General features: G+C 35.1%; 2 protein-coding genes across 2 annotated transcripts; one reads left to right on the forward strand and one right to left on the reverse strand.

Moving 5' to 3' along the window:
- The first annotated feature begins 1,240 nt into the window (after positions 1–1,240).
- Positions 1,241–3,806, forward strand: LOC125810495 (pheophytinase, chloroplastic). Its single transcript, XM_049489967.1, has 5 exons — positions 1,241–1,993; positions 2,341–2,567; positions 2,858–3,049; positions 3,149–3,305; positions 3,514–3,806. The coding sequence occupies exons 1-5, from the start codon at positions 1,274–1,276 to the stop codon at positions 3,751–3,753; spliced, it is 1,536 nt and encodes a 511-aa protein (XP_049345924.1). The 5' UTR covers positions 1,241–1,273; the 3' UTR covers positions 3,754–3,806.
- A 1,282-nt stretch (positions 3,807–5,088) lies between these two features.
- Positions 5,089–13,809, reverse strand: LOC125810492 (T-complex protein 1 subunit theta). Its single transcript, XM_049489961.1, has 13 exons — positions 13,505–13,809; positions 12,478–12,740; positions 12,243–12,389; positions 12,005–12,166; positions 10,318–10,395; positions 9,704–9,837; positions 8,489–8,561; positions 8,325–8,402; positions 8,115–8,237; positions 7,771–7,865; positions 7,468–7,677; positions 5,884–5,941; positions 5,089–5,510 (listed from the first exon to the last, which is right to left on the reverse strand). The coding sequence occupies exons 1-13, from the start codon at positions 13,638–13,640 to the stop codon at positions 5,442–5,444; spliced, it is 1,626 nt and encodes a 541-aa protein (XP_049345918.1). The 5' UTR covers positions 13,641–13,809; the 3' UTR covers positions 5,089–5,441.
- Positions 13,810–14,405: the final 596 nt, after the last annotated feature.

Raw genomic sequence — 14,405 nt, forward strand, 5'->3', positions numbered from 1 at the left:
CTTTTTAGAGTCAGACGATAAGAACTGGGACTGACATTTTACGATGTATTTTTTATTATATTGATATGCAAAAAATTGCAGTTTATAATACTTTTCGTATAGTTTTTGAATATCTAAATTTTTAATTTAAAATATCAAATTAATGTAATCTAATTTAACCTTGAAAATAAATGAAAATTGATTTTCGAGAAGCGACATAACAACTAAAAGGGATGGAGGGAGTATTATATTTTGCTTTACTATATCAATGTTTTTTTTTATGAATTAAACGGAATAACATAAAAATAACTTAATAAAAAGGATAAATTAAATCTCCCATTTTGTTAAATATTGTCATTTGTTATAATTTTCTTGGTTTCTAAATAGATCCCATGTTTTTAAGCAATCTCTTGTCTGGACTCTAGGGTATTGTAGAATAGAAATATCAAATATATATAACTAACAGTCAGTAACTGAATATTAAAAAGAAGGCAATTCTAACTTCTCCTAGGCTCTTGGAGATTTTGCTCATAATTATTATCTTAGAAAGCTGATTAAAGGTAAGTTAGCTTTCAACTTTTCTTTCTAGTTTGTTAAGGAATTGTGAAATTTTGGTCTTTTGGGTTATTAATTTATTGGTTTACTATGATTGCTTATATTTGGGAGTTTGAGTTGAAGAATTTTCAAGTAAGCTAAAGAAGGATATCCAGTCAGTATTTCATGAGTTAATTAGTAGAAAAAGAGAATTAAGCAATATTTGCTCAGTTTTTTGGTTTTCCAGATAAGGCTGATCTGTTCTTTCAAAGTCAGATTTGGAACCTGAGTTATTGGGCTCTGTTGCTCATCTAAAAGATTAATATGTCAAGCACGTGGAAATTCTTTTTAATTTGAGTAGTGTGAGATTCAATCTTATGACCTCTGTCTGCTCTGATACTATGTTGAAGTGTGTTGATCATCTAATCTAAAAACTTAAGCCGTTAGATAGAACGCACTTTTATTAGTTAATGATATTCTCAACACCAAACCCATACCCTCAATAAATGTGTTTAGATCATGATAAATGGTAGAATTTTTTTTGTTGTAAAAGAATCTGATCTTAGTTGATTTATCTTAATAGCCAGATTGATTGAGCTCTATGAAGTAATAATCAGATGTAAAGAAGTATATTACTATCTTTTGCTTGAGTTGATTGCATTACTTTCCTGTGTTTTATTAGTATCTGATAACAACCTAAATGCTTTGTTTTCAATGTATTCTTGATTTCAGGTATTCATTTTAGAAAGCTGACTCTAGAATGGAAATTTGTTCTTTCTATTCGACACCCTATTACTGCATTGTAAATGTTAAACCGAATGTGATTCAAAAATGCCTAATTTCAAATCAGGCAATGTTTCCTAGACTAAAAGAACGAAGGTTGTGTTCTGGTTCAGATGTTTATAGCGTAACGAAAAACAAGAACCGGAGATCTTGCACTGTCGCTTCTGTAAAGGGGGTTGACAGTGTTGACTCAACTCTCTTGAGTGAAAGCTATAGCTCAGATGTGGTAGATGGGAAAGTCGGTACGCAAGGTGTGACTAGTAGAGGTATATCAGTACCAAAGGTTATGATTCCTAGTTTACCAAGTGAAGCTAAAGGTGATGCTGTTGCTGTGATTGATAGCTGTTTGTGGGAATGGAAGCCAAAACTGAATGTTCATTATGAGAAATCTGGATGTCAAAATGTTAACTCCGCGCCAATACTTTTTCTTCCTGGTTTTGGTGTTGGTTCCTTTCACTATGAAAAGCAGCTGAAGGATCTTGGTCGTGATAACAGAATATGGGCATTAGATTTTATTGGACAGGGGAAGTCATTACCTTGTGAGGATCCAACATCACGGTCTAAAAGAGTAGATGAATCGGAAGGTGATGGAAACAATGTTCTCTGGGGTTTGGGGGATGAAGCAGAACCTTGGGCAAAAGAGCTTGTTTATTCTGTTGATTTATGGAGGGAGCAAGTACGCTATTTCATCGAAGAGGTACAGTTTCTATCTTTGTCCTTGTATTCTTTTCTCAAAGTGGTTGATCTGCAGATTAAGCATTGTCATTGATGTATTGCTAGCTTTTTAAATTCATGTTCATTCAATACTCTGGCTCATAACAAAGGCTAGAAGATGAAACTATAAATATTCATAGAAGGCTTATGAGCACGTTACAGGTGCAGTCGATGACATTTGCTATAGTATGTCAGACTACTGTTCCTTAGCACTACTTGTTTATAACTATTAGGTTATGGAACGATGGGTTTCTCAAGAAGTTTCCAAATTATTGATAGGTTACAACTTACAAGGAACAAATTATAAACTTGTATCCTTTGGTGATGCAGGTTATTAAAGAACCAGTCTACATTGTGGGAAATTCACTTGGTGGATATGTTGCCCTCTACTTTGCAGCATACTACCCTCAATTGGTGAAAGGTGTAACCTTGCTGAATGCGACGCCTTTTTGGGGATTTCTTCCTAATCCTGTTAGATCTCCAAGATTATCTAGATTGTTTCCATGGGCTGGTACTTTTCCTCTGCCCTCTAATATCAGAAAGCTTACAGAACTTGTGTAAGTGCCATGACTTACCCTTTTGATTCTGTAGTTTTCTGATCCTATAAACTTATATACCGAGTAATAGGATCTTCTTGCCAGCAATACAGTTTATAATGATTAGCATCTAGACCATGACCAAATGATGTGTTGTTATATTGCAAACTCACGCTGAAAAAATGCATCGTTCTTGGATAATTTGATGTTCTTTCATCATATTAATAGAGGAACATTATGGCTTGTTTCCTTGTTTTGGGTTTTGGCTGGTTCTCAAACTTATCCGTCTATACGCTCATTATGCTTTGTAGATGGCAGAAAATAAGTGCTCCTGAGAGTATCGCAGAGGTGCTTAAACAAGTTTATGCTGATCATACCACAAAAGTGGATAAGGTTTTCTCTAGTATTCTTGAGGTAACAGAACACCCTGCAGCAGCTGCATCCCTTGCCTCAATAATGTTCGCTCCTCAGGGACAACTAAATTTCAAAGAGGCACTGACTGGGTAGGTAAAGCAAGTAGTATCACATAGCCGTATCATTTGGCTTGCATATGTTTTCTTATACTGTAGCAAAGCTGAAATCTTCCACTTTGCTATATTTAGGTGTCGAATGAACAATGTACCGGTCTGTCTCATTTACGGGAAAGAAGACCCCTGGGTGACGCCTATTTGGGGTTTACAAGTGAAACGCCAAGTCCCTGAAGCTCCATATTATCAGATTAGTCCAGCTGGTCACTGCCCCCATGATGAAGTCCCAGAGGTACGCCCGTCTTACTTAGCTCTACATCTGCTTTTGACATTCAATCTTGTCTGTCAATGTGCTTTCTCATTGTTACCATCTCTTCACTTCCTGTTCAAACTATGTATGTATATGCAAAAAAGTTTAAACATGATATAAGATTATGATCATTCTATGCCACACGCACTGACTCTAGATTTTGGTTTCACCTCTGAATATAAACGTGCAGATTGTGAATTTTTTGCTGCGCGGATGGATCAAGAACGTTGAATCGGATAGTTCAGTTGCATTGCCTCTGCTAGATTATCCAGAAAGCATTGAATACGACGTTGTCAAAGAATTGGAATTTGTTCGGCAAGGAGTGAAAAAATCAGCAAAAGTGCAATTTTATGGATCAATGACTTCTCAATGGGAGAGGCTTGGCATGTTTTTAAAATCTAGATTCCAAAATGGAGTTTACTCTCCATAATTGCACATATCTTTTTTTTTCATTTCTTTGTATCCACATATTGTGTGATCAATGTCCATCCATGCCTTCATGTTCGTGTGTTACATAACAATTTATGTAAATTGTAATTAGGTCAACATATATTGAGTGTAAAAAAGAAAATCTTGTTTATCATTGACGAAAATGTCAATACCATGAACAATCCTTGTTTGTTAGAAATCATTAAAATGATCAAATAAGAATTACTATGACAACAATCAAATTAACTTAATCCTTTTCCTAGCATATTCTTTTAATCTTATTGTTCATTTTTACGTAGATCTACAATATTTTCACCATAGCTTTTACTCTAGTACGTGTCCAACGTGCCTTTTTGATTAACATTTTTCTTAAGTTCGAGAGTTTATCAAAAACAGCCTCTCTACCCTATACAAGCTAGAGATAAGGTTAACCTTCACCCTATCCTCTACGAACCCCACTTGTGATCTAACTAAATATGTTTTTGTTGTTACTTATTTTAATATGTTTATATTAAACTACGTTAGATCAACTTGAACATTTGATATCAATGTAATCACGTCAGTTGGTACACACCTCAACTATACCATCAAATATCCTACCCAACTCACACATGAAAAAGCCAAGTTAGTCCCTATCCCTCCAAAATAGGGAGCAAATGCGCTCATACCAAGTGTCATAAATGAAGGTCAAACCTTAATTGTCCAAGTTATTGTTACATGCCTCAATCACTGGTTTGTTAGTCTTCTTTCAACTATTCTACATGAATACGCCAACTCTGATCCAACACGATGGCCTAACAATTACCACTAATTTCTAGTTACCAAAATATTGGAAGTTCAGTTCATTACCACACAATTTCGAACTAGTTAAAACACACGTCTTAGGAGACAATTAGTGCACCATTTTCAACTAATTGATCCAATTGGAGCAATGGATAAAGAAAACTTCACAAAGTCGTTATCATCTGGGGTGCCAAAATTGTTATCATTTCGTCTTACATCAAAATTCATAATTGATAGAAAGTAAATTTTATAATATTGAACTGATTATATACTTGGTGGTAATGGTAAAAGAAATTATTAAATGAGTGAAATTTTATACTTAATAACGAAAATATAAGAAGTATCAAAATTATAACATTCAAATACTTTACATGAATGAGAAGTTTAAGCAATTCATATGCAACAATTTAATAACATTCCAAAATAGAGTATACATATATTAGGGGTGCAGAAGTACTTAATTTGAATATCATATTACTAACAGCTTACAATTAAAAAAAAAATATGTATGTCAATTTGATTAAAGAAACATAAAACTAACATTTAAAATGCATTTTTGTAACTTGTGGAAAGATGATATTATGGTTCAAAATAGAGTATCACATAAATTAGAACATAGAACAACTTTACTACAGCAAAACGACACCTACTAGCTAGTTTTCCAATAATCGAGATCGACCAGCGAAACTATTGCCTAATGCCATGTAATGGCATTTACCTAAGCAAATCAAAATACACAATAGAGACTTATACTGTCAAGAGCAACAAAATTCTTGAGCCAGGCCTCTGCCATCTAACAGGAAAAAACTCCAAAAGGAAAAATTGTAAGAAAAAGAAGAATCCACAACCCATGCAAAAGAAAACACTATCAGCAGAAAGGAATATGAGAAAGATGGAGAATAAAGATTAATCCTCGTCCATCCCTGCAGGTTGTTCTCTCCTGCCTGGACCTCCCGCTGGTTTTGACATTATAATCTGCAGCAAAAAATAGACGTTTAAAAATTTTAAAAAAAAACTAGAGGAGGTAAGAAGCCTACTCAAAATTAAAAACACAACTGAATAAAAACTAGATTGGCAAACAAAAGAGCACAAGTAGTCGAATATGAGCATAGATCAGCTTCAAATAGGCCCTCCTTATCCCTCTCCTTTCATCGACTATTGAACTTTAATCTAACTATCATTTTTTTTAAAAAAATGGATTGCATAAGTTATTAATCTAACTATGATTTAGTCTTTCTTCCATGCATCTCTATCAAGAGAGTTGACATCTTCACAAGGTGGTAGAAAAACTATGCACTTCTCAGGATTGAAACATGAATAGAATCGCAAATCTAGAGTAAATTATTACCTGGTCTACCCGAAGCACAGTGCAGACAGCATCAGCAGCATATTTTAGAGCAAAAAATCTGCTCAAAAGGGCCAAGATGTGTTGGGGAACAATGATTAGCATAAATAGCTAACAAAACCACAAAAAAGATACTTACTCAGGATACAAAATTCATGATCATTATTCATTAAATAATACAATACTCCATTTGTTTCAATTTGTTTGCTTGATTTTGACTTGGCACAAAGTTTCACGGAGTTCAAGAAAGTAAAAAAGACTATTGAATCTTGTGGTCTTAAATTAAAAATATGTGGGATGTACCAATATGCCTTTTAATCTTGTGGGTCTTAATCATGCCATGTTTTGCACACATCTTCCATATGGCCTGGTTGCCTCCACCAACTAAGGAATTGCCTATTGAAACTAAACCAATGATCTGGGTACTCCCAAGTCTATATAAGACACGGAATGAAGAGGCCCTGAAGCATGCTGAAAAGCCATAGGGCGCATAAACACTAGCTTGTCAATGCAAATTTATGTCTTGTTTCTTCATTATTTAAAAGAAAGTTTTTGTTTTACCCTAGGATCCAAATCAGTTGGTACCGGATAAAAAATCTAACAGAATTTAACAAGTAACAAGAATAATATAGAATATAATTAAATAACTTTCTTTGACAACTGGTAAGTAGTATTCCTTCATCATTGAGAAAATGCCAGCCACCATCAAAAAAGGTTACATCCATGTTCCAACAAAAATTTACAATCTTCCTATCATGTCTATGATTTGATCTACATCTTCTATACATAATTGTTTACACTAAAAAACGTGATACCAGAATATCTAACCCGTCTATTAAGAGAAAAAACCTTGGCTTATCCTTGTGTCCTATCTAAAAGCTCCATACGTCCTTTTTATTCATTTGTAGTTCACCACTAGTACGATTTAGGTATCCCGTAATTTCTTTTTCTCGGGTGTGTATTAATATTTGTTGCTAAACTTGTTTTGTACATTGTTGTTTTGTTGTCTCTTTCTTATTTTCCTGCAGCAGTTACATTTCTTTGAGCTGAGAGTTTATTGGAAACAACTTATCTACCCCCGCAAAGGTAAGGTTTGTGTACATACTTCCCTCCCCAGACCTCACTTGTGGGAGTACACTAGGCATGTTGTTCTTGTTGCTACTATAGAATCCATCTGCTGACAAACCAAATTCCAATCTGATCAACGTTACTTTATGTCGAATCATCCTTGGTTTTCACAATTGTAATCAGAAATGAGTGGTTGCACACAAGAATCCCTAGGGATTGCTCATAATTGACAAAAGAGTCTCTCTAGAAACTAGCCATATACTTAACTTACCTATTAACAACAATATGTACGAGTGTACGCACATTAACATTCACAATATGCCATTCTAGATGAGAACAGGCTCAGTTAGCTTGTAAATTCACTCCCTCTCATTGCATCAGGAAAAAATGAATCAATTGAACGCTACTCCAGTCTACTGGATCAACTATAGACATGCTAGTGAAAATTTGTTCATATAGATCACTTTCAAAACTTCTTACTGAAAGAAGAAAACAGACACCATGAAAAGAGCAGCTTACTTGGTAACATAGAGGTCCCATATACTCAAGCCAGAGATATCCTCACAGGCACCTTTCTCCAAGTTAAGGCCCACTTTGACATTTCCAGATGCGTGTTCAGCATACAAGGATGATATGATCTCCATCGCATTGAGGCCAGCATTCTCAGCTAGCGTTTTAGGAACCATTTCAAAACTTTCAGCAAATTTTGCTATTGCATATTGATCCAACCTGAAAATAACAACTTGAGTTATACAACAGAAAAGTTGACCTGCAGTAAGAAGCAAGCGATCATCTGCGAAGAAAAAACAACAAAAACAATACCCCATCTCTTTGAAAGAGAATTCTTTCAGCTTTCTGGCCAGCTCAATTTCAGTAGCTGCAGCTCCAGGTACGATCCGACTGTCCCTGCACATTGCCTGGAACAAACATAGCGAAACCAAAGTCAAATTTCAAGACTAGAAGCAGACAGAGTCATTGCTATCCATCATCTCTCAATGTCTCAATTTATAGTAATCAAAATTTCATAATGTAATTCTGAACTCTAATCTATGTCCAAACAATACCTTACAATGAACGGACAAGTAAGCACAACAGACTATTACACATGCGCGAATCTGCAGAGAAAAGAGCTAGAAGGTACAAATACTATGTTCTTTACTATTTACCTTGTAGGTATTTACACCATCATCAACGGCTCTTTCAAGGTCATCCAAGATACTATCAGTGCTTCCCCGCAAAACAACAGTGGAGACAGAATTTCCACCGTCTTCATTTCTCACAACTGTAACCTGTCACATATTTAAGTAATCAAATATACTGAAAATACCAGCTAAACTAAACGAGCCTGGATATAAATAAAAATCTAAGAATATTACCCTGACACCACCAATTTCCTCCACTGAAACAGAATCAACATGGCCAAGGTCATCTGGATTTGGCTGGCTAAGCTTTAACTGTTTTTATAATCAAAGAAGACTGCTATAAGAAATTTAAGTATTATCTTTTAACATATATTATCAAACAGCGCTAGTATGCTTACAAGTGCAACAGCCCCAGTAGTACGGCAAAAACGGCGGAGTTCAAACTTGGAGCTGATTTTCAATACCATAAGTCTGCAAACACAAAAAATAAATCAATATGAAGCAGTTCCAAATTACACCAGGGTAGATGTAAACACATTAACAAGTCTAAGAAACAGAAATTAAAATACATTTTCATAAGAGGTCACTTAAAAGCTTGAATGCTCTAATATGTGTAAAGCAAAGACTACCTGTGATGCAAAAAGAGATCCTTTTCTTCAACAGGCAATGGATTTATTTTTTGGGGGGTATCACTATGTAAAAAGGAAATAGTATTAAACATCTCCTTCCAATTGACCGAACAAGCGAATTTCCTCTATCCGTAAAGGAAATAGTTTTAGTTTGTCCTTTCATGGCACTACACCTCTTATCAGTGCATCTCCTCAACTGCTTTACCGTAAAACTTGTACATTAACTTATATCACCAGAGCATTGTAGGCAATACAACACAACACAATTACTATAGTCAGTTCAAAAGTTTTCCTTTTCTATTTTGATGGGCTTCAACTTAATATAGCACAAAGACAACTAGATAAATATGACGCATTAAATCTGCCAAAAAAGAATATTTGTGAAGCATAGGAAGATTAGCAACAAAATGAGCAGTACAAACAGACAATAAAAACACAAACCAAAACCTTGTGAGTTGCTCCTTAAATCGTAATGTAACTGTATGATGCTCTATATGAAACAGATTAGTTGTTGGTTCCATAGTTGGATTAAGAAGAAAACAAACCAGGTTAGGGGGATCTGCAATGCCGACTATGGACAATTTCAAGCAAGACATAAGGATTTGACAATATCACTCCCTACTGGGAAGCAAAAGAATTATATTGTGGCAAATCTAAGATAATACTGTATTTCAGTCATCATAGTTGCACAGATTTGTTCAGAACAATAATCTCTTGACTTTATCTGTAAAAACAGTTTGAAGGTGTATCAAAAAATAAAATTTTAAACTATTAAAAGCCCAATCCTCTGATATTAATAAACAGGATCACTGTACATACATGTGCAGACAAAGGACGCATAATGACCCCCCCCCCCCCCCCAATTAGCTTATTTACTCTGCTAATTCAGAAAACATGCAACAACTGCCCGGAAATATTTAGGAGGTATACAGAAATGTCACAAATTAATAAAATATCAAATGTAAAACGAAATATTCATCTTACTTGTAGCGCTCACAGAAATGTAGAGCCATCTCTCCCACCGCTGCTCCACTGACAATGACCTTGGCACCTGAGTCAGCAACTGATTTAATAAGTTCCTCCACCTTAGCCTCCTCAGTCTTTGCATAGTTTTCAAGCTGCAAATGCAAGAGACAAAGAGATCACTGACAGGCTGAAAAAGTTGAAAGATAAATAGGTAGAACAAAATAAAAGACATGAAATTAAGTTCTTCAGACTTCAAATGAATTTTAAATTTTAATATCAACCATGTAAGAAAACATGAGGTGTGAATAAAGTCATAGTACCTAATAATTTGCAAATTATTTAGTAAAATAGTTCAGGGTGATGCTAATCCTAGACTTAAAAGCTTAATACTACAATTCATATAATAATAATTTAGTCTGACAGAGGCCACACAAATATCAGATTGAAATCAAAATTAGCATTTCCTGTTTTAAGCAGATGAATGCATCATCTATCATTTTTCCTGTTAACCACTGTTAGTCAATCAGCATATCTAACTCGATCCAGAAACAACAAAATACTTGTACATATACTTTCTATAACAATGAGAAATTCACTTCTTAAGTAAAAGCACTACAGTTCCAATGGGTTACCTGCTCAGCGCTATGAATAAGAACTGTTCCTTTTGTTTCAGTCGCAGATGTATCAACACCTTGAACAAAAACAGCAACCTGCATTGAAGTAGATGGGTCCTTTAAGCAAAACCAAGAGAAGGCTGAACAAAGAGGATGATAGTTCAACTGTGAGTATGCTAATGTAGACAGCCGCTATTATTAAGATATAGAGACCAAACTTGAGAGAAGACCTAACGGTTCCAACTTAACCAATAATAGTGAAAGCTCATCACACGAGAACAAGATTAAGATTTTCCATGCATACGATCAGCAAGCAAATACCAAACATAGAGGATTGAAAAAGCACATATTCACTGTGTTTTTTAAGTATGTATTACCAGCCCATATGGGTGATTGCATGAGCTTTATGAAAAATAGTTGTTCTAAATAGTAACCTCCTACCCAGTAGAGCTTTGTCCCATCTGTGTCTCGCTAAAATGTGTTAAATTAGGTGGGAGGTGAGGAAAAACAAAGAAGCCCTCAATAAGTTAAGTAATTTCAGTTCCATCAATGCAACACATATCCCTTATCCTAGAATTTTCAACTACTATAGTCCCTCAGAAATGCGAAAATATAGTATCATGAGTTTCCACACATTTCTTCAGTTTGATATAAAGACTAATGGATGCTTGAAAAGATGTACAAAACAAATCAGGAGCAAAGAAAATTGGCTTGCAGAAACAGGGATCAGTGGGAGAAGCAGGAACAGGGATCTAATTTTGGCTCTTCATGATGTGAAGGAAGGAAAACAGCGGGTACAGGAGGCTAGTAAAGCACTTATCCTGGAAAAGTGTGAAAAAAACTGGAAAGTGCTTTGACCAGGGAAATAAGTGTGTGTGTGTCCGGGGGGGGTCATCTTAGGTAGTGAGATGAGAAATGATGAGAAACACTGTAGTATCTGAAGGATTAACAGGCATCCGGGTATCAATGTAAACTACCAAACTGTCAATTATTGAAACTCAAATCTTCCAGCGAACCATTCAAATTTTCAATAAAATCTGAAGTCAAAACTTGTGCTGAAAGACCATTGAAACGACTGATCTTCTTACTGTGGGACTTAGACTGTAGATTCTCTATCAGCCTGCACAATTATCGTTCCAGTCTGTGCCACAATAGCAAAAGTAAATGTCATATATTATAAACCATAATATCAGGTTATGACTATTATCTAAAGGTTCAGCAACTAACCCTTGTCCCAGTAATCCTTCTTAGGCATGAACTAGCCCAATTCAATTAGAATTAAAATTAAAACCAAAAGTGCAAACGTATTTTAGTAAAAGCCCACCAAACATAATGGAATATCCTACAAAATGAAAAGTGCATCTTCATATAACTGAATGGTTTATGAATAACAATTCTTGCATCATGCTGAAGAAATTATTTTAAATTGAAGTATGCAGAAGAAACTATTTTCAAAAAGTAATATGAGGAAAAGATAGCTATAATAGGCCTTGTAAGAGAACACTAAAATAGATCTCACAAACAGGTGAAAATAGCATAAAAGGCAAAGTGAAGGTGAATCTGAAGTTCTGAACTATAATCGGACAGGGTAACAATGACCAAACCAGAATAAGAAAAGGAGATGTAAATACCGAAATAGACCTCTTATGCTGTAACAATAAGTAACAGAAAAAAGAATTTCTCGAATGTGTTTGTAATGGTTCACCTTTGCCTTCTCTATCCTCTTTATGCTCCCAACAGCATCACTTTTCAACACCATACCTCTAACTATGGTGGAATTAAGCAAACCCCCACCCAAGAGCTTTGCGACTCGTACATTATCGACATTGAAGTTCGCTGGGTTTTTAGGGCACACTTGAATGCAAGCCTACACAACACGAAAAAGTCAAATTAGAAAATGTGGAAGCAAAAACCAGAATGCTACAAAAGAGCAGGTCATGCACCTCAGCAACAAGGGGACACAGGACATCCTCTAGTCCAAATTGTTTGCTAGCAACTGCAGATTTCATCCTTGAAATAACTTCATTCTTGTCTTTGACATTCATATTTTCGGAACCTTCCTCAACTAGCTCATCCAATAATTCAATTGTCTGCAGGGATGTAATTAATAAGCAAGTCAATCTGAGATCACTTGTCAACATAGTGGTAAGCATGATTATTGTAGAAGATATAACATACCTTATTTATTGCCTTATTGTATCCGATAATAATCTCACTAGGGTGCAACCCCATCCTGATGAGCTCCTCAGCATTTTGGAGGAGCTCCCCCGCAAATGAAACAGTCAAATTAGCTCCATCACCAATTTCCTCTTGCTGTGCCTTTCCGGCCAAAACCAATATTTTTGCAGCAGGGTGCTGGACCTCAAGCTCATTCACAATAGTGGCAGCATCATTTGTGACAAAAAGCTTGTCCAGATGATTGATAACCATCTTATTCATGCCTGACCAAATGAATAGAATCGAAGTCACTAAGGAATGGCAATAAGATTAAGAAAAGCAAATCATAAAAAAGGATACCAGGACACTCCTTCAGAAATGAGAACTATTTAATTAGTCTCCAAATTAATTTTCATATTGCTACATTTGGTGAACCCCCTCAATGAATGTCTACTATATTATCCCTAATATTTTTTCCCAACTCTAACCCTCTGAAACTAATAATCATTAAAGTGAAAAGCAAAAACATCACAGAAGAAAGAATTAAATGAAAAAGAAACTTGAACCCTGCCAATGGTTATTCATCAGATTAACAATGTAACAATCAATAGAAAAGGTTTACGCTCTCTGCACATCGCATTCAACTTTTGGGATTCAATCTAAAAGATGACAAGATACATACTTTTACTTTTAAGATAACATCACTCACTACATAATTTTCTCAACAAATAGATCGCTAGAATTGTTCTTCTTTCTAATGGTTATGGGGGGTCTTAACGGAAATGCTCTTCAGATTATTTATCAAGTACAGACATAAACTTCCCATCAGCATTATCTACCCAGACTGACACTTTCTTAACATTTCGACAATGCAACGATACCCATTGAAGAAAAGAACGGTCAGAATCTACTGATCCGAAAAAACACATATACATACACACTAGTTATCAGAAAAAACAATATACCTACAAATCATCGATGTTTTTTTAGCGCAGTATACAGAAACAAAAGCCCAGATCAAAAAGAAGATCTTGGAAAAAAGAAGTACCATTGGGGCCAAGAGAAGTTCGAGTAATGGTGGAGAGCTGTTTACAAGCATCGATGTTTTTTAGGACAGCTTCATCGAGACCGGAAAGATGCTTGTGCCCTTCTTTCAGCATTGATTGAATTCCATAGGGCTGCATTTTTGTTGATCTCGTGAGGCAAACAACAACTACAGTATCTACTCAAAGATTCTTGAATCTTCCTTAAACCCTAGCAAATGCTGTGAAAGGGTTTCTGTGAAAGACAAAGAGACAGTAGCTAGAGTGAAAAAGAAGGAAGAGGGAAACCGAAATAAAAGCCCTAGTATACATTCTTCTAGCGTTAGCCGTGAAATATATATTTTAATGGTCGACAAAAAATTTGGAGTGTTTTTAATTATAATAATTCATGACAAAAATTGAAGTATTTTTTAATTTTATTTTATTAATTTAATAATTAAGAAATGAGACTAGGGATTATTTGATTTCAGATTTTAAAAAATTGTATCTAAGTATAGTACTTACTTGAAAATTAAGGTTTGTATTTCTCAACAAATGAATATACCATAGTCCATATCTATTTATCTACTTACCTACCTGTCTTATATTCTATATAGGGAAAATTACGCAATTAAGCAAACTTATACTACTTAATTACTCATCATAGCTGTAGTTTGTTATGATTACTTCTCGTGACTAACATTATACATTAATTATGTGGGTTGACTTCGAGTTTGTATAATTAGTCACGTTTGTATATGTATAATTCGCAATAATATACAAATACATATGTATAATATACAATTATCTAACCGATATACATATACAATTCACCTCTCTCGCACTCTCTGCCCTCTCTTGCTCGCCTCTCTCCTCCCTCTCCCAATCTCGCTCGCCTCTCTCCTTCCTCTCCCAATCTCGCTTGCC

Source organism: Solanum verrucosum, unplaced genomic scaffold, assembly GCF_900185275.1.
Source record: "Solanum verrucosum unplaced genomic scaffold, falcon-dt-bn FXZP01000118.1, whole genome shotgun sequence".
Lineage (NCBI taxonomy): Eukaryota > Viridiplantae > Streptophyta > Magnoliopsida > Solanales > Solanaceae > Solanum > Solanum verrucosum.